Raw genomic sequence first — 19719 nt, forward strand, 5'->3', positions numbered from 1 at the left:
AATCTGGATCAGCTCCATTGTACCCCCGTTTTTAGAGATTTGGGTACGGAGGAAAAGAGAGAGGGTTTTATTTTCTGACGCTGCGTGAGTTCCCTGACACACCAGGGACACATATTTATGTATAAAAGACATCAAAAAGTGCGTTTTGCATGATGGGTCCCCTTTAAAGAGCAACAGGGTGTTCAGGGGGTCGATTCTCATGATCACATGACACACCCGCTGAGGGGTCAGAGGTTAGGTCACGGGGGTCTTGTAATTAGCCTGTCTACCAACCAACCATGTCTCATAGGAAAGGCACCATTTATGGCATCTCACCCCTGACCTATAGCTCCTAGTCTCTAAAATATCCCCACGAAGTCAGTGGTACACGGTGTACCGGAAAGTGAACTCTCACCCCCAAATAGAAGAGGGTCACTGGGGGAGTAAGCACCAATACCTCAATAGGATCATTCAGTCTACAGTTTCCTGTGTTCACACAAACCTGTGCTAACACAATTACACCTGAAATGATTGGTTGATTTGTTGTTAATTTGATCAACATCTATTTTTATAATCAATTCATTGTTTCAAGGGCAATTCAGTATTGCTCTCTCAGGACATTGGGGGAAAATATAGACATATTTTAGTGCCTAGTATGGGTCACTTCCACTCTTGAGAGTATCTTTCATCAGAAAAAAAAACAATAAAACACTACTAATACAACTAAAAACAATCCTTCTGCCTGCTTAATGGCTGTAATTTAATTCCAACCCTGATCTGACAGCAGTTTTCCCTCAAACACATCTGTTAGGGGAAAAAGTGGAAGAATATTCCACCTCAGATAAATCATTAGAGGTTGAAAGTGGGTGTGAACGTATTATGTATAGCATGCAGCTGTTTATCAAGTAAAAGCCTGTGCAGAGTGTTCAGCTGGAGTGCTCCATACATCTACTGTTGAAGCCCTCGGGGGCAGCGACAGAAGCTTGCTTCAGAAATGTGACCACACTGGTTCTTGTCAGCAGTGCTTCAGAGCGCAAAGCTCGATGCCTATGGAGAGAAAATAGAACACAGCCGTGTATATGCTCGTAGACAACTAACAGAGGCGCATAGAGACAGAAAAACACACACACAGAAACTAGTAAATGTGTTTCTCTCCATTTACGTAACTTGGTTGAAAAGTAGAACCTTGACCTCTGAATCATCTTTCAGTGAACACCAGAGCGACAGACCTGCCACCTCCAAGATTGACTGTGTTCATGTGGGTGTTGGATATCAGTTAATTGCAGGGCATGTTCCCGTTTATTTTAATATGATGCACACACACTAAGTTAATAATAGGGCTGAACCCTGCAAGACTGGTTCATCTCTGATATAGAGATTAACACACCTTAAGCTTTACCTTTCACCTGAGAGCTTGCTGTTGAGATGCACTGACAGTTTGGCTCCAAGCCTTACATAATGGCTTGTTTTTTTGTTAGTTCATTCTAGGGTTTAACTAAATGTGAAGGTGTGCTGTGATGGTAAAGGCTGGTAGGCAGATGGTTCTGTGGGAATGCTTCTTCTCAATATCTTGAATAAATGTTTTCTATTAAAAAAAAAAAAACTACCAGAATTAGTTCAACCTTAAAAAATGTTACCTGCAAATTGACTCTGTTGTGGGCAAAATTATGAATCTTACTAAACAGTGTCCATCACATACTTAGACAATAAAATAGGGATATACTGAATACTCAAAAGTCAGATATTAAATTCACGGATGACCTTTTCACCTGATGTTCTATCAGCTACATATTACTAGTCTTAAGTCTTTTTCATTGTATTTTTTTCAATGCTTTTATACCAAGCTGTGTTGGACTCTCCTGCTGTCACGGCTTCTCTCCCTCACTGTCAGCAGCATCGGTAAGTCTCTATTATTCATCACCTTCACTCCCGGGCTATTTATACCAGCTTTTACAGTCAGTCTGTCTTTCCGCTCTGCTGGCTGCATCTGTCTACACTAATACAGCTATTTCACCGTGTATCTGCAGTTTTGGGCAGCCTATGAGTTCTTGGCCTGGAATAAAATCACAGGTGCCTGAAGCAGAGTGGAAAGATATATGAAAACACTCGGGTCCATGCATAAAGGCGAATACATTCCGATACATCAAACTAAGACATACTATGTTTTTCTCTGTAAAATATTAGTTAACATTATAGTGCAATAACCCTTAAAACCATCAATTACCCTGATGAATAACACCTGTGACTTTCAATGAAAAAAAACTACTGTGGTTAATTTGACAAATCAATAAGTTATGGTTCACTGTTTTTCATTAAGTAACGGCACCGACTGCTGCCTGACTGCCTTTGAATCTGAATTAAGAGCAGATGATTTACTAGAAAGCAGAGAAAGACACATCCTATGTGCTAATAGATTTCCACGCGTATGCGATTATTCCTCTGAGCACTTTCAGAGCTAAACATTTAATATATGAATTTAAACTACACACAACTCAGCAGCTTGCATCTGTATTGCCCCCTGAGGTATTAAACACATTGAATGCCCTCCAAAATCTCATTTCCCCAGCGAGAAGAGCAGAGAGTGCCAAGTCACTTCACATGGGAGCATCCGCCATTCAGAAGAAAAGGCTTTCAGAGAATGTCATTTCTGCATGCCATGTGCAGGCAATATGTAGGAAGGGATGTGTAGCTGTATGGAGGGGGGGGGGGGGGGGGGGGGGGGGGGGGGTGTTACTGTGTGTGTGCTGGTCATTGCAAGGCACAGCTGTTCAGTTTAATATCATGGATGTAGACCGAGATTCCAATTTCAAGCCAAAAGGTCTGATCACAAACTGTTATTTATATTTCAGTAGGCCCTGGCCAGCCTGAGATGTCCCTGAAATGTAATGTTTTTATGTAAGCGCAACAGTAATCAATAATTAAAAAAGTAATAATAGTTTCCAGTGCACAGTAGTAACGCCTGGGTGTGCTGTGATGACAAAAAACTATTTCAAAAGCAATAAATGTCTACAGCAACTGGTAGACATGGCACACCCCTACAAGGTTAAGGTTAGCAAAATATCCCAAAAATATGTTTCTTTAATCGTGATGGAGAAGAGAGTGTGATCTGTTTATTCTGTGATGGTCCATCAGACCTGTTATTACAATTTACGTTTTCAAAACTAGCATTGCCCTCTAGAGGACGATGCAGCATAATACAGTCCAGATAAAAGCTCATAATGTTGTTGCTACCAGGAGGTCCCAGAAACCCCCTGCCTCAGAAACTAGGGCTAGATTCAATAACATGCATCTTAAAAAAATCTACTAAAACTTATTTATATGTCATGCCATTCCTACGTATTTTTATTTGATTGCCTTTGGAGCCGTTTCATTAGGCCAACATGTGCTTACTATCAGGGTACATAACCGAGTTTTGTGTTGGATCTGTATTGAGAAAAATGTGTCTCTTACAACATTTCTAACATTTGTTTCTTACCTGTAGCCCGCCATGTTCTCCACTCAGCATGATGACATCTATCATCGGCGGCCTCACGTGAACTCGGCCATAATCTAATGAAGTGTCAGCGGTGTGTCTGTAGAATTGTAAATTAGGCATTGCATTTCAAGCGTTCATTGTCAGCACATGGGACCTCACTTTAAAATGAATTGTGCTTTTCATTGTTCATTCATTTTACTAGAAATTCAACTACGTGTATCTACCCAAGGGACATGTGTATTTGACTAACAATTACTTGCTAGTGTTAGCCACGTAATTGAAAAAAGTACCCATCACTCACTGGGGAAGCAGTGCAAATACTGGACACTCTAATGTTACAATATTTTCCATATGAATTGGCAGGCCTAGTCCAGGTGTATTTACTACACAAAATGAAAGGTAGTTTTAAATAGCAGCTAACCAACACACACAAAACACGGTGAAGAGCTAGCAGCTAAGTAGGTTTAACTAAATGTATACATGTGCAAAAGCCAACACGATTTACCTGAAACAAGTAATCCTCCGGTTTTGAATATTTCTAGCCCAACCTCTGTATAACATGTCAAGACCGGTGTTAAACCCATTTAATCCTTCTGAGAAACGACTACTTTACTGAGCTTTGAGGTGGGTCGCACCGACTAAAACCTGCCTCAAGGTTTCCGTCAGATACATATATTATATAACGTGTATATGTATAAATACATGTGCACAGTCCACCAAACATGGCTACATCAAGTACTTCTTTATACCATAGGTTGTTAGGCTTGTATGTGGCAGTGATAATATACAGCTTAGTTTTGGAAAAGTGCCTTGTAAGCACATGAACTGACAATGATATATGGTGTTAGGTCAAGACAGGGCTGCAACATTAAATAATGCAGAATATATTGGGGTTTTTTTAGGAGTAAATTCACATAAACAAATGTGTGTAATGAAATTACCAAAAGCAAATGAAGGCCACAAGAATACATTTTCCTATCACTAAAAGAGAGACTAAACTATATCAAAAGCTAACCAACAGGTGTAACTACTAATGACACTAACGATAATTCAGCCAATCCATTGAGAAAGGATAGCATGGCCCAGGGCTAGCTCACTTAAAACGGCTCGCCCATGTTTTTATTAATAGTTACACCTTTAATCAACCAGACTGTCAACTTTATAGTTGTTGTACGGACTGTCAAATATCTACACACACATCTCAAACTGGAAGAATTAATACACATGATCCAGATAAACCGACCAACTTTGTAAATTGTATACATCTTTTTATTACTTGCGTTACCAATTCTTTGGGACCACAACTTCTGACATATAAACCCATACATACAATTGACATGAGGATGGGACAAGGTTAAGCATGGCTTATCTATTCTCTTTAGTGCTCAATACAATACCACATCATATTGGAAAAGGACAGACTGTCACATCAAGTAGCTATGTTGGTCTTTTTAAGTGCTATGGGAGAAATAGTCTTCAGTGCTGCATGTTTTGGCAAAGTGTTTACTGGGCGATGCCGATGACTCCACAGGCCAGACGTCCACCAGCATTGCCTGTCTTTAGACTCTCATCATTGCCTCCTTTTCCCAGGTCGTCGGCCTTCTCATGGATCTAATCACAGGACAGAAAGCTCAGTTAGAGAGGTTTTGTCATTATAAACAATTTAAAGCCTAGAAAATTAAATCAAGGTGCCATAACGCTCTCTTCCTCACCACCATGGTTCTGCCAATAATAGAGTATTGGCCAGCAAGGGTGATCATCTTGTCCGTGATGTTGAGCTTTGCAACATTATCAGCTGCAGCAGTCACATTCCCCAGGTCTCCAACATGCCTAAACACAAAATGTTATTACTTAAAAAAAAAGCTTTTTTTAAAAGTAGGTTCAAGCTTAAAAATATTGACCCTTCAGACAAATCAGTTCATCTCTACCTTTCCTGCTATGACAAGTCAAATAACAACTGTGAGAAGGTCTTTGAGTGAAATATCTTTTGTAACTGAAGACTGTTTCATGCATGCTACAAACTACACCTATGGTTGATAATCTTTGTGCATTATATCTTTTAAAAAAAGATCACAAATTGTTGCTCAGGATTTCTTTTCTTTTTTTCCCCCCAATGGACTGAACACTAGTTTTATTTGTATAACAGATACAGATTGATAATGATTTTATATTGTGGCAGTGGGTCTTCTATGCACGTCTTCCTCTCTCCCCTTGAATTTTGTTTGTAAGGTGAAAAAGTGTAAAAGAGATGTAAAGCTATGATTGAAAAGCTAAGCCAAGTTTTTCCACTAGTATAAATAGGACAGGGATAAGTAAAAATAATTTAATCATGCTTTGCAGAGTAATTCATTTTCTGGGAGAATAAAAAAATAATCATAATTACCTATCTTCATCAGTAGGACCGGCATGAGTCTTGTTGTGGGGATTGAAGTGAGGGCCTGCACTGATGCACCCTGGTGAAACGGAGAGAAAAAGAGGGGGAAATAAAAAAACATTAAACACCTCTAATTTGTGTAGGTAAACTATTTACAGTTGTTGCTGCATTAAGTTGGCAAGACCCGCAATTTCAGAAATCCTACGTATATATATATATATATATATATATATATATATATATATATAAAAAATCACCAGATGCTCACCGTTTGTATTGTCTCCAAAAGCATGGACATGGAAACCATGCTCACCAGGAGTAAGGCCTTTGATTTCTCCGGTCAGCTTCACAGGGGCTGAATCATTCTAACAGAGCAGGAGAACAAGATGCATCAGGAGAATGCAAATGACACAAAAGAGCCCTCAAATGCTGTCAAAGCCAGGTGGCTAGAAGGACATGAGGCTTTAGGTTGTTGCATTGAGTGTTTCGCTGATGTTTTTCTATCAGGCTGATGTCTGTTTCACTGTGAATGTCTATTCTGGCCTGTCCATGAGACTTTGATAGAGACATAATTAACAAAATGTCTGCAGAAGAAGCTCTTTCTTACAGTCAATTGGTGTCATTATGTCTCATAACATCCAGAATATGTAAGATTAAGCACAGGATGGTTTGAGATATGTTATAGTCAGTGCAATCCCCTCCCGTTGTCTTTGGGGTTAGGGTAAATAACTTTAATCAACCCTTATACTCTAACCATGGTGGCCAAGCCCTGTCAACGAAGGCTGGCAGTGACTCAGCAAAAATGTAATCAACGTTAGTGGACGAGCGTTTTCTTAGTAGTTTTAAAATGTGCCATTGATAGTACAGCTTTACGATGCAACTTAGCTTCTACTGCAAACAGAAGTGTGTGTGTGTAGTTCCGCTAGATAACGACATTAGTGTTAAAAACCGACAGGTCAAACGTTGGACTTATGCAACAGGCATTGTTAATAAGGTTACATGCGCTGTAGATCATTAACACAACACAGGCCTTAATACGTTCAAAGGTGGACTTTAATGACATGCTCTTGTGTTTGATGGTTATAAATAACTAGTATTTTTACTTTGTACATGCATGGTTAACACGTGCAGCCTACAAATATGAAACGTTACGTTAAAGTAAGAGTTAGTTGTTGTATGCACCTCCTTAACATTTATGCATTGCGCAGGCTAATGTTGTCTGCATTGAATAAGCGTGCGTAGTTGAGCATGTACAACCGATGCAAAATGAGCGATGGTTTGCTAAATCTAAACAGGTTTGACGTATTTGCAGTCAAACGTAGCTAGCAGTGTCTCTCCTGAAGACAGATGTACAGCATTTTAATGGACAACTTAGCTAGCTTAGCATCCGCTTGCTTACAAATCCCGTTTTGTTAATAATATCGACTATCTATAAAAACGTCTTCCCCTTAAAAACCACCTTGCATGGCTTACCTCCTGCTCGAAGAAGACAGTCCCGCTAGCCTCTCCAGCTCCTTTCAACACACACACAGCTTTCATAACCATGTTTGCAGTAGTTTCAAAGGACGCCCAAGTTGCTATTGCTCCTGCTAGCTAAAGACAACCAACTGTTATAGTGCCAATATAGTGCGTCACGGGCGGGCCTAAAATACAGACAGCCAATCAGAGTCGAATACAATTTAAAAGACACATTTTGATTGGTCACTGACCAAGGAGTTAGTGTCCAGTGCAACGACACTTGAGCTGCCAATTAAGCAGGTCAGCAAAAAATAAACTTTGCCGATATTGAATAATAATGAGGTTTCATCATGGGGAATGCTAGACTTTTTCTAGCAATGTAAGGTTTTACATTGTAGTAAAAACATATTTCAATATATTTAGCTGCCAAGTACTATAAGGACCGGCTAATATTTGCATACTGTTTGGCTACAGTGCATGTAGTTGTCAAATATTGAACACAAATATATTCCTTCATCATATCAGATTTCCCCAACACATTACATTATTTATGTAGTACAATGTTTCATAAAGCTGTGGGGGAAGGCTGACAATTGGCCCATTTGAGGAAGAAAAAAGGTTGCATTGTTTCTGTCACAGAGCATGACTTAACTTTATGCTGGTTAGTACAACACTACATAACTAATGTAAATCCCTAATGTCTGGTCTTTCATTTAAGGATGAACATTTGATGTAAATAAATGTATGGGGTGCAAAGTCTGCTGGCGAACCAGCTTTTGGAATTTGAGACCTAGAGTTAAACAATTATACATTTAATTTGACTCGAAAATCACAGTAAATGTCTGGAGTGTGGCTTTTAAAAAGATCGTTATGAGTGCTGATAGTTAAGTGTCAGTTAAGTATGGAATATAAATTCAACAAGCACAATTATTTGGTACAAAAATAGTTTATTAAAAACAAATTCCTGGCTGAAATATTGAAGATTTTATGTCCATGTCTTTTGTGTTTTTAACAAATCATATAAACAACTCTTAATTTTCAAACCATTAGGAGTTAAAAAAAAAAAAGCAAGAGGCCTCAGTTGTTCCTCCCAAATCAATTTGCTTCAACAAATACCATCAAACCTTTGAATCGTCAGTGATACAAGCATATTTACAGCAGTGATTCACAAGCGACATGTTTCATTTCTTCACTTTAGTTTTGCACTCAGCGCCTCTGTGTTATACTTATTTAAGAACAAGAGTAGATCTAAGAGAATGTGAGCTTCATGTTACTCAAGTACCTCTGCAGGGAAACAGACAGTGACTTTGAAAGCTGTGTTCATCAAAGACACATCAGAATTCAGTCACAGGGTTACATTTTGTAATTTTTAGGCTAATACTAATGTATTGTATAGCCGAGTTTGACTGACATACATAGGACATATGGAAAACTCTTTTGTCTGATCCAAGAGATTGCCCCCTTCTGTCCATACACATGGGGAAATAAAAGAGAACTATTAACTTAAAGCCTGTGTTACATAAAATATGTGTATTCCTTAACTGAAAAGTAAATTTAGACAACAGAAAGAAATAATTAAGTACACAAATCCTACTTCCTGTAGATTTCAGTTTTGAAACACTGTACACTTTACCACAGAAGAATCTCTTGTATATTTGATTTGAAGCTCACCTGGGTGCAAGTTAATTTATTTGCAAATGGTCCTCATCCTTATTTTTGCATACCAATATAGAGGTCCAGATCACAAAGCCCCCTTATATAACATCCTCAAATTTCGTTACTACTGAAAAAGAATTATGGGAGATACATCACAACATACCCTTTCTTTAGTTCAGATATATGGATGGATACATGGATTTGTTGTTCATAATTTTTCTGAAATGCCTCTTGGCCCATCATTCACAATTTCAGTTTTTTCAGAGAAAAATTATGATGCCACGATTTAAGTCCTCGGTTATGAGCCCCTAAAATGTTTGTCCAATACTTTTGTTACTAAAACAAAAACATATGCATGCGAAAAGCATTAAAATACTAAAAGTGAAATCTGGATAATAAAAGCTGGTGTCTGTTGTTTCCCCTAAATAATATTAGAATGAGATACGAGTTAGGGTAGACTCCCTGATATCAGTCAAATAGGACGACTGAGTTTGATTCCACAGTCCCAAAACTAGTGAGACATATAAAACATTTAATGACTTTTTAATGACAATGAGTGTTTGTGAGAAAACGTGTGTTTGGTAGAATGAAAACAATATTCTGCCTGAAATAAAGCGTGGATCAAGTGGTGAAGATTGGCAAAATAATCAAAAGGAAACAATTTGTGTGAACAAAGTACCAAGCCTAATTCTCTGTGTAATTTACTCCAACATGTATTCCCCAAATACTTCTTTTAGTTCTTCCTTCAAACACCTACAAGCGACATGATTGGATTTCAAGGCAACAAAAGCTATTTCAAAGCTGTGCCTTACTTACTGAGAAGTCGCAATGAGGAGCCAAGATGAACATTAAAAAAATAAGTGGTGCCTATATTATCATACAGCTAGCTGTTTGAGAAGATATTCAGTGTTTGACATGACATCTTGACATTAACAAATATTTAAAAATGAACATTTTCACCTTATTTCAGGAGTGCATTATCACACAGAAAAGGCAAGGAAGTAAAAAAGTAAAAATAAATGTGTCATAGAATTTATCTGTTTCTTCTGTCTGCAAAATCGACTCGAGTAAAAACATAAAAGCTCACATGTGCCTAAAATGGACAGAGCTAAGTTAATATGCAAGCACCCAGTTCATAACTTACAGGAAGAAAACAGTTGACAGCCAATATGTTACGACAGCAATTTAACCAAACAAAATGTCATGTGTGTCGAGAAACGGATGCAAAGCTAAACCTGACCATCGAGTCTGAAAACAATCATTTTACACGTGTTTGTTTTCAAGACGTGTCGCGAACCAGAAACTGACAATTATGAACTGTGACGATCTAGAAGTCTTATGCCAGGATTCAAGACTGACTTTCATGGTGAAAAAAAAAAAGAAATCTTTAGTGGTTCACAGCAAGTCTGACAGTAGCAGAGAGAAGTCTATGACGCAGCTTCCTCTGCCGTTTCTGTGGGCTCACTGGGAGCTGGGGGTGAGGGCTCGAGGGGAACCGGCTCCGCTGCAGCCGTCGTTTCCTCTGAGGACGGAGATACAAGTTCAGATTCTGCCAATTTTTCAGAAGCGTCAACACTTGGTTCTTTACTGGTCTCCGCGGTAACCACAGGAGTCTCAGGAGGTTCCTCTGTGCTGTTAGAGTTCCTTTGTTTATCCATGTTTTCCAGGTCGGCCAATCGGTCGTCCTTGTCCCACCGGGAGGTCCTCTCCCGCCGCCTCGGCCTGTCCCCTTCTTTTCCTTCAGCTCCTCTCCCTCTTTCTACCCTCCCTCTGTCTCCTCCCTCCGCCCTCCCTCGTTCCTTCTCCCCATCTTCCCCCTTCCCTGGCTCCCTGTCTCCATCAAGGCTTTTCCGCTTCTCCCTCCAGTCCCGTCTGTCTCTGTCTCGATCGCGGTCTCTATCACGATCTCTGTCCCTCTCCCACCCCCCTCCTCCTCCCCCTCCCCCTCCTCCTCCTCTTCCTCCTCCTCCTCGCTGATCTGCTCCATCTTCCTGCCAGCCTCCGAGCCGGTCCCTCCCTTCCATTCTATCTCCTCCTCCTCCTCCTCCTCCTCTCCCTCCATCACCAAAGGGACGCCTTCCACCTCCAAAACCTCGATCCCTCTCTCTCTCCCTGTCCCGATCCCAGTCCCTCTCTGGCTCTCTGTCCCTGAATCCAGGCCTGTCCCCCCTGAATTGTCTCCCATCCATTTCTTCCGGCCCCTCCATGCCACGAGGTCCCCCTGGTCTAACGAAAGGAGGAGGAGGACCATGAGGAGGAGGGCCGTGCCCGTGTGGAGGGAAAGGGGGCCTCATATTGGGGGGAAGAAGCATCCCAAAGCCACCTTTAAGGGGAGGGGCGTCAGGGTGCATCATTTGAGGGTGTGGACCTCTAGGCATCATCTGTGGGGGCATATGTGGCATGTTGGGGTGAGGGGGTCGCTGGCCGTGGGGTGGAGGGAACCGCTGCATGTGTGGTGGAGTGGGAACCGGAGGACGCTGCAGTGGCATTATACCGGGCCGTGCGCCTAGCAGACCACCAGAAGGGGGTTGGATGATTCCTGGAAGAACCCCTGGAGGTCCACCTGATAGGGAAACAATACAACAAATACAGCTTTAAATGTCAAATATAAGGCAGGAGGGAGCGCACATGTTAGTTTTAAAATGGGCCGGGCTGAATGAGAGACCCAGAAAGACAGACTGACCCATAGGTCCCATCTGGTTGTTGAAGATGTTGTGACCATCCGGGAATTCGTCGCTGTTCCTGTTGCCCAGACCTGCTGGGTCCATAGAGGGGTCTTCAACTCCACCTTTGGAGTGAGGTGGGAGACCATGAGGCATGGCACCTGGGGGGGGGAAACCTGGGGGAGAAGAGTGAAAGGATTTAGGGTTTAGTTGCTTTAGGCTGATGTACAAACTGTGTAAGAGTCGATCGTAGTTAACTAAACTAGATGAAAAAGGTTGAATGGTTTGTTTTGTTGATGAGATTTACAAATATTTTAAAAAGGCAGCATCTTGCGCTTGCAATCTAGTCTTTAAAAATGATCAAAAAACACACTAGATATTACGGTACAATACAACTATTGTTCAATCTGTTTCTTTAAGAGCTCTGTGTGACACCAGAGAACATAGATAAACACATAAGGAGCAGTAGAGTACTGAAAGTTGTGCTTTCAGTACTGACACACATCATTTGGGAATAGCACTGTGGGAGAAAGAGAGAACACTTGAATGAAAGCCAGTGAGAAATGCTGTGCTACCTGGAGGCATCTGCATGGGGTTGAAGCCAGGTCGGATGAAGTGAGGCGGGGGGACGCCTGGAGGGAAGGAATGGGGAGGCATGCCTAAGGGCCCAGAAAAACCTGGAGGCTGGAGGGAACCCACACCAACCACTGGCTGCTGCATTGGAGGAACCTGAGAAAACGATTACAAGGACTTACTGCACAACTCAGAAAGTATTTTGTTACACATCCCTGTGTCGCTCTGGAGAAACACGGGAGCTAAGTAACCTCAAACAACTGCAAAATAATCATCTGTATAAGCTACCACTTGTATTATATAGCAGCTTGCGGGATTAATAAAGTAGTTGTTGATTGATTGACATAGAATTTGAAAAGTTGCCTTCATACATTTAAGCTAGGGGCATCTTGCAGTTGTTGTCGTTGTTGTTTACCTGAGCATGAGGCGCAGCGGCCACAGGTAGAACTTGTGTTTCCTGAGCCGGCTGTGGCTCTGAACGGCCGTTGTGTGTGACTTCCTCCTGGATGCCAAGAGTTTTCCTCGCTTCACTCCACTCTGAAAAGACAGACATGATGCACACTGGTCAATGAACCATGATATGAACCTTTAAAATATATCAGTTTAAATGCGGGTTATTCTAGGTATTGTGGTGTTTCCAGATTCAGCATAAGAGATGATTTTTACTTTTTCTAACCTATTGAGACCTGTTGCCTTTCGCGAAAATGTTCAGTGTAGTACAGAAGTGTTTGAAATGTTAACAACGACCCGTTTCACATAAACTCTGCGTGGTTGCAGTATGTGCGTTTATTTGTATTTAATGTCATTACGCGTCAGTGTTTGTCGAGTTTTACCTGGTGATAATGTGTCCGAATCCAGAATTCCTCCTTCTTTTAGCTCCTCCAACTGAGCCTCTCTGATCTTAGACCACGGTATGTAGGTGACACCCAGCTCCACGTCCCAGTACTGTTTGAAATCAGGCTTTATGCCCTTGTTTAAAGCCCAAGCAATCTGGCAAGAAATAAACAAAACAAAAACATGACTCAATGAGATCATTCTCAATTTGCTCTTTGATTTGCTTTACTAAGCAGTAGTCAGACTCACCTTGATGGTTTTCTGGTTCACTTTATGAGATCCTCTGCTCAGCTTCTGCAGAGCCTTGAAGGCATCTTGTCGATGTATCATAACAATATAGGCGCAGCCACGCGGAGGGATCATCTTCAAAAGGGAGGAGAAGATGACAGGTGAGGGGGGAAGAATCTATTTCTCATCTTTGAATGAAATATTTGTATGGATGCGGTCACATTTGGATCAATGTAACTGATCAAAGTCCACTTACATTGATGGAGTCTATCTGCCCAAACTCCTCCAGTAAACAGGCAACATCTTGCTGTTGTGTTCTCTTGTCCAACTGGCCCACCCACAGAGTTGTACTGCAAACTGAGGAGACAAAAAGTAATGTGAACATGAGCTTAAAAATGTAAATCACTTTCTATCAATATGAGAAAAATCACAATATTTGAATAAAACGACTCAAAACGCACTGCACCAACCTGAAATGTCAATATACTTGAACAGAAATAGAGTATGACTCACTGCTTAGTGTCTCGCCCTTGGGTGGCGGAAGGCCTTTCTGCCGTCGCTCTCTCTCCTTCTCTCTCTCCTTGTGGTCCTGCGAGCGAGCGCGGGGGGAGTGGTGACGCCGGTCTCTGGAGCGCGATCGTCTGTGCCTGGATCTCCGTGTACGGGAATTAGACCGTGACCTCCTCCGCTTTGGAGACCTGGGGGGGAAAAAAAGTACTGCATCTCATGATGTGTTCACCATAAATAAGCACTGAGCTACTTATCTGCATAAATAGTAAAGAATGAATAGCGAACCCTGAAACGGAAACTCAGTTGGACACATCACATCCAATTTCAGTTGCTTACCTGGAGCCTGAGTGTGACCGTCGACCATGTCTGCCATCCCTTGAAGATGAACGGTCCAAATCCATTGACACTTCCTATAAAAAAAGGCATGATTATGATATGATAAAAACATTCACATTTAGCCGTTTCCCAAATGTCCCATATTTCAATTATAATGCAAATAAAACGACGTTCTGGAGGTACAAACTAAATTAACCCCAGATTCAACATATCTTTGTATATTTGAAAGCCTACCTGTTGATGGGCAGCATTGTGGGGAGGGTATCCCCCGGGGAAGCCTGGAGGCCCAGCAGAACCAGGGGGGGACTGCCCTGGCAAAGCATGCCCCATATGAGGCACCATACCTGGGAAGCTTTGCGCTGGCGGTAAACCGTAGGCCTGGAGCTGGCCATTCGGAGGGAGAGGAACCTGTGAAACACCACTGGAATAAATATTGTGCACGAGAACTGTTCTTTTTTAACAAATAGAATGAATTTTGCACAAAAAGTTGCCCTGACTTAATAAATAATATCAACTATTTAAAGGCAGTGCATAATGTTACAATATGGTGGTAGCAAAAGCTTCCATTGATGTAGGAAACTTATATTTGGTGGCATTTAAAAGTTTTAAGTAAAGTTGGGTAATAAAGAACACAATGATCAAATAATTCAATGGCTGGACTGATCAGGAACGATACATTTTTTTTAAAAATCAGAAATGTTGGTATTCATTACCTGTTGTGAGACGTCTTGCAACATGTTGAGCATTGGAGGTTTAAAGTGCTCCATGTGCTGTGGGAAGCCTGGAGGGTTCTGCATGCTGTGAGGATACATAATACTTCATTAGCCTTACAGCTTTCAGTTCATTTTTCAAAAATCAATCAGAGCTTTCCGCTGCTTAGCATTGCAGAGCTGCTTATATTATGAGTAGTCTTGCTTACAAGGAGGGCTGTGTTGACATTTCATCCTTCTTCGCCTCTTCTCCAAAGTCTGGTTCATCATCATAGTCAAAGCGGTCCAGCAATTTCTAAGAGAGAGAAAGGTAAAGATTGTAAAAAGTGCACAAAGTATGATGTATTTAACATAGTAGAGCTTGTAGAGCCTTAAATTAATCATACTCCAAACACTGTCCAAGTGTCTAAACAGTACAGTTCAGAGTACATTTAGCTGTTGATGACAAATGCATATAAATAAACAAACTGCTACCTTGTCAAAGGCTGCCTTCTGCTGGGCGGTTTGGGTGGGCTGCGGGGGTTGCAGGGGGGCCATGCCCGGGCCAGTGGTGATGTGTTGGGCCTGCGTTTGAATGGTATGGACAGAAGTGTTTGTTTCAGGCTTCACTGGCTGCTGCTGGAAAGTCTGGAGCATCTGTTGAAGCTAAAGTAAGAATGGAAGAAGAGTTATTAGTGAAGGTGTAAGAGATGTGCAAGCAATGAAGTTCCAAGCACTGTGACGGTGGTCAAAGCTTATAAGAGTCGGCACTGGTACGCACACTCACCTGCTGACCCTGTGTGGACTGGAAGAGCTGAGCCACGGCAGCAAAGGCGTCAGAGTTTTGCAGCTGAGAAGTGGATGTCATGGTGGAGTTTGCCGTTACCGCAGTAACTGGCTCTTTGGCTGGAGATGGGGAAAAACCTGAGGGCAAGAAACAACAACAGCATATTGATACTGAATTATAGCGATATTAAAAAATGTTATGCATGATGAAATATAAAACGTACACATTTACACATTTCTTTACTAAGCCAGCAGGGTATTTTATTAGTGAATGCAACAACTCAGAAACAGCGAACTTGTGATTATAAAACTGGTTCAATAAAATAAATAAATATCATTAATTTACACTTATCACCACTGCCACATGTTTACAAGCACACAAATTACCTGGGTCATCGGAGCCTGCTAAGAGTGCAGCAGCACTGCAAGAGCCAGCTGCCATGTCCAGGAGAGGCTGAATAATCTCAATCTTGAACACTCCATTTTTCTGCCACAGGTTCAACACCCGTATGATTTTACTCTATAAAGAAAAATTGAAAAAAATAACAGAAAGCTCAGGATTTGTCATTAGAAGAAGCAAGACCTTTCAATCCTTTCAGGCAGTCAATATTCACACTTTGATTTTTCACCAACTAATTATTTTCTTACCCTGTCCCCTTCTGGGCATAGGCAGAGGTTCTCAAAGGTTCCCGTTATGTTTTTGGTGAACCTTGGGCCAAACACGTCCTTGTCTGATCCAAACTGGTGTCTGGACTGTCTAACAATGGAATCCACCACATAAAGGCCTGCTATCTTGTACTCAGTCTTACACTGGAGAGAGGAGAAAAAGAAAAACAGATGTAGTTTATTCATGTTTGGTGAGGTGAAAATGGAAAGTAACTGATTGAGGTAGGCCTTACCTTTTTGATGAACTTTTCCACAATTTGGACCACATGTTTGTAGAGCTGAGAAACAGAGAAGCAGGTGAGCATGTTATCAACCAGATATAGGCAATTTTTCTAATAAATTAGTAATTTTCAAAACAAGAAATGCCAAGTCCATTCTTACCTTCATAGCTTTGATGGCTGATTTTGTGATGGAGATCATCTTTGCCCGAGAGATTGGGGGCTTGGTGTCAATCAATGAGAATAACTACAGACAGAGGAGATGATAAGATCAGTGAGATGGGAAGGGTGATAAAACAGGAAGAAAAAAAAGGTATAACAGAGAACATGGCTTAAGAAACTAGTTGCAGATTTAAACCTGACATTACCTTCAAGTAATACATATCGCAATTTGAACAGGCGTATAATCAGTTAGTAATTGCATATTGGATTACTGATCTGTTATGGTCGGCCACTTTTTTTGCTTGTGCCATGGTTGATTTTATTTCTGATGTAGCTATGGTGATGAAAACCTTGGTGTAACATTGCAGTGTGCTTCAAACTAATTTAATCTTCCCTCCTTTCTATTGTTTACCATTTGTAATTTTCCATCGGCTACACAACATGGACACAAGAAGACCTGCCACTCTGTAATGTGGTTTTGTAAAGTATAAAATACTCCACGGGACTGAGGGGACCATGATACATGTTGACTTTTCTGAAGTCATAAGGGAGGTCCAATGACAAGATACCGCACTGCTATAGTATGTTGCAATGAAATTAAGAACAAACTAGAGCTGTGTGGTGGAATAGGGACTGTTTCTTGTTCTGAGCTTACCTAAATGGTCCTGTGCATTAGATAAATACATTTTGTACATCACTGAATTAAATGTTTGCTAATTTAACAGGTAAATGAAGCAGGCACTGACACATTCCTCATGTGTATAGTATATCTAACAGTGCTTTACATTCACATAAGAGACGAAGTAGCTTATCACCTACTTTCTCTAGCATAAACTGATATTGAAAGTGCAAGAAATGAACCACCAGACACATAAGGTGTTATAAAGATTTTGTGCAAAACAACAAATATGAAGTGTAGATAGTGTAGCCCAGCCACATAAATAATTTCATCCGTAGGTTAAAATGCCATCAAAAGAAACGACAGGAACCAAAAACACTGAAAGATTATTTAACCTGCCTTTTTGACTGGACTTTTAACCCCATTACCCATCAGTCTTCGGGCCTAAGAGAAACTTAGCCTGGCATCTTCTAAACACACTGAAGCGGTAATAAATATTTTTGTTTGTAGCTTGCAGCATGACAATAACATTAGTGTAGTCCATTTGCCCGCAGCATTGTTTCCAATAACAATGTTAGTAGCCATGCTCCCACAAGCTAACGTTGGTATTACCGAACTTTGTGCAAGGTTACTACTAGAACCACTTGCTATCGTTGCGTTAGCTTGCAAGTTAGCTCAACACTCTATCATATGTTTCAATTTCAACATAACTTGCGCCACAAAACTCATGCTACCTCATTAGCAAAATGCTAAGCTAGGTACGGTGCACAAGTCCAGCTAGCTAGCCGAGCGGCCCAGTGGTCAGTGCTGCTCGGCTAGCTCAAAGCAACACAGCACCATGACCAGCCAGACTCGGTAACTTCTGGGTCTCTGTGGTCCCTGGAGGAAGCTTACCTCATGGTTGAAGGCGTTGACGGCATCCATGATTGCCCGACACTCGCAGCCTTCCCCTTAACTCCCGTTTCCCTGCTTACAGTGATGTTTATTAAAGGAAGGGTCGGTACAACATGTCCGCTCCCGGTAGCTAACGACAGTTAGCCTAGCATCGGTAGCTTTCGGGTCGGCGGGCACGGCAAAGCATGATGGGATCCAGTTGTGTTGTTTAAGGTTTTGTCCTCTAGGTGGCGCAGTGGTTTCAAGGCTGAAAACGTGCAGTTGTTTTCCATGGACTGTAAATAATGGCCTTTTAGATATGTGTGATTTTAGCCACCACATCCTCCAAGACTTGTTATACTTTAATTCCCAGTGACCCTTGCATATTCTGTTCTCTGTGCATTACTATTTTTTATAAACAAAGCAGACTTCATGCAATTTTATATTTTACCCACTTCCAGATATCAATCAATAGTAGGCCTACTGCAATACCTAGTATTCATATTACCATCAAGTCAACTTGGAAAACCAAGTCAAAGTTAGAGTATTAGGTCAATTCTCCTTTGGTAGTGGTGTGATGCAAGTGTGAACCATTAAAATGATAGGTGCAACATTTCCAAATCAACTCTTCTAAAAGTACTTTGAATTAAAAAATCCACATCTTGAATCAACTCAGAATACAACTCGTTTTCAAGTCATAAGTAAACTATAGAATTAATGAAAATAAAGAATGAAAGCATTCAGCAGGACTGCAGGCTCAGTCAAGTCTTAGTAGAATTGACTTTATTTCTTGTGGTACAACGTGACTCCAATAGATGGTGGTATACTCATACTTTTGGTTTCATGTCTGGTTGTCTGGTTTGGTGTCTAGAAAGCATGGTCCAGTAGTTAAGTCAAACTGTACTGAGTACACATGTATTCTTCCCAATCTCTCCATGCAGGATCACAAGGGGTGAACATAATGGAGCACACCTGTATATTTAATCTGATGCAGTAACACCAAAAAAACAGAGTCTGATAAAACACCAGAGTTTGGAAAACTCATGCTTTAAATTGGTAGTACAGTAGGTATTGCAAGGCTGTTCTATTGGATTTAATTGTCAGGTGTGTTGTTTTTTTGCACAGCTCCTGTAGGAAAACAAATAACATAGGCTAATTATATTAGGTCAGATTAAAATTATCTGAAGCCTAATACAGAAAGAAAAAATCAATCTGTTGCCCCTCCCTGCAGGTGTTCTCCTCTGAGTGATAACCACCATGTTAATTAGGCCAGTGAACACCTCAATGAACGAATGGAAAATTCTTCTTTGTCTGCCCTGTTGTAGTGGATGACAACACATGTTAGCAGAACAGCAACACTCCAACAGATAAACAATGAAACAGGTCAATTGCAATTATTGGACACCATTATTACATTATAGTTATTATTATATTTGTTTGTACTAATGTTATTATTATTATGAATTGTCAATATGTATTGCCACAAGATGACTATGACATTGTGATCCATGTTATTAAGGGGTGCGTAATTCACAGCACATGGTGTGAACATTTGGAACCTTTACGCACAATTCTATCAAAAATAAAACCTGACAATAGATCGACAACTACGACATAGAC

At 40.9% G+C, this 19719-nt stretch overlaps 2 protein-coding genes across 3 annotated transcripts; both read right to left on the bottom strand.

The window, feature by feature from the left end:
- Positions 1–4701: 4701 nt before the first annotated feature.
- Positions 4702–7450, bottom strand: sod1 (superoxide dismutase 1, soluble). The gene is made up of 5 exons (XM_034140446.1): positions 7302–7450; positions 6097–6193; positions 5838–5907; positions 5167–5284; positions 4702–5065 (listed from the first exon to the last, which is right to left on the bottom strand). The coding sequence occupies exons 1-5, from the start codon at positions 7371–7373 to the stop codon at positions 4958–4960; spliced, it is 465 nt and encodes a 154-aa protein (XP_033996337.1). The 5' UTR covers positions 7374–7450; the 3' UTR covers positions 4702–4957.
- Positions 7451–8216: 766 nt separating this feature from the next.
- On the bottom strand, positions 8217–18309 carry scaf4a (SR-related CTD-associated factor 4a). Of its 2 annotated transcripts, none has more exons than XM_034140029.1 (19): positions 18121–18309; positions 16609–16692; positions 16461–16505; positions 16210–16371; positions 15949–16081; positions 15563–15699; positions 15271–15441; positions 15006–15091; positions 14800–14884; positions 14321–14494; positions 14087–14160; positions 13754–13938; positions 13497–13597; positions 13262–13375; positions 13012–13168; positions 12594–12715; positions 12181–12334; positions 11626–11781; positions 8217–11505 (listed from the first exon to the last, which is right to left on the bottom strand). In XM_034140029.1, exons 1-19 carry the CDS (start codon positions 18148–18150, stop codon positions 10370–10372), a joined length of 3306 nt encoding a protein of 1101 aa, XP_033995920.1. In that variant the 5' UTR covers positions 18151–18309; the 3' UTR covers positions 8217–10369. The 2 variants fall into 2 exon arrangements, with proteins under 2 accessions (XP_033995920.1, XP_033995919.1); XM_034140028.1 differs by having other exon boundaries at positions 15557–15699.
- Positions 18310–19719: the final 1410 nt, after the last annotated feature.

The sequence above is a fragment of the Trematomus bernacchii genome, unplaced genomic scaffold, assembly GCF_902827165.1.
Source record: "Trematomus bernacchii unplaced genomic scaffold, fTreBer1.1, whole genome shotgun sequence".
Lineage (NCBI taxonomy): Eukaryota > Metazoa > Chordata > Actinopteri > Perciformes > Nototheniidae > Trematomus > Trematomus bernacchii.

Excerpts from the sequence above, each read along its gene's own strand:
- sod1 (XM_034140446.1), bottom strand. The coding sequence starts at position 7,373 with ATGGTTATGAAAGCTGTGTGTGTGTTGAAAGGAGCTGGAGAGGCTAGC. Across the intron at positions 6,194-7,301 it reads CTGTCTTCTTCGAGCAGGAG|AATGATTCAGCCCCTGTGAA; the intron begins GTAAGCCATGCA and ends CTGCTCTGTTAG. Across the intron at positions 5,066-5,166 it reads TTATTGGCAGAACCATGGTG|ATCCATGAGAAGGCCGACGA; the intron begins GTGAGGAAGAGA and ends TCCTGTGATTAG.
- scaf4a (XM_034140028.1), bottom strand. The coding sequence starts at position 18,150 with ATGGATGCCGTCAACGCCTTCAACCATGAG. Across the intron at positions 15,442-15,556 it reads CACAGGGTCAGCAGGTGAGT|CTTCAACAGATGCTCCAGAC; the intron begins GTGCGTACCAGT and ends TTCTTACTTTAG. Across the intron at positions 13,598-13,753 it reads CAAGGGCGAGACACTAAGCA|TTTGCAGTACAACTCTGTGG; the intron begins GTGAGTCATACT and ends TTGTCTCCTCAG.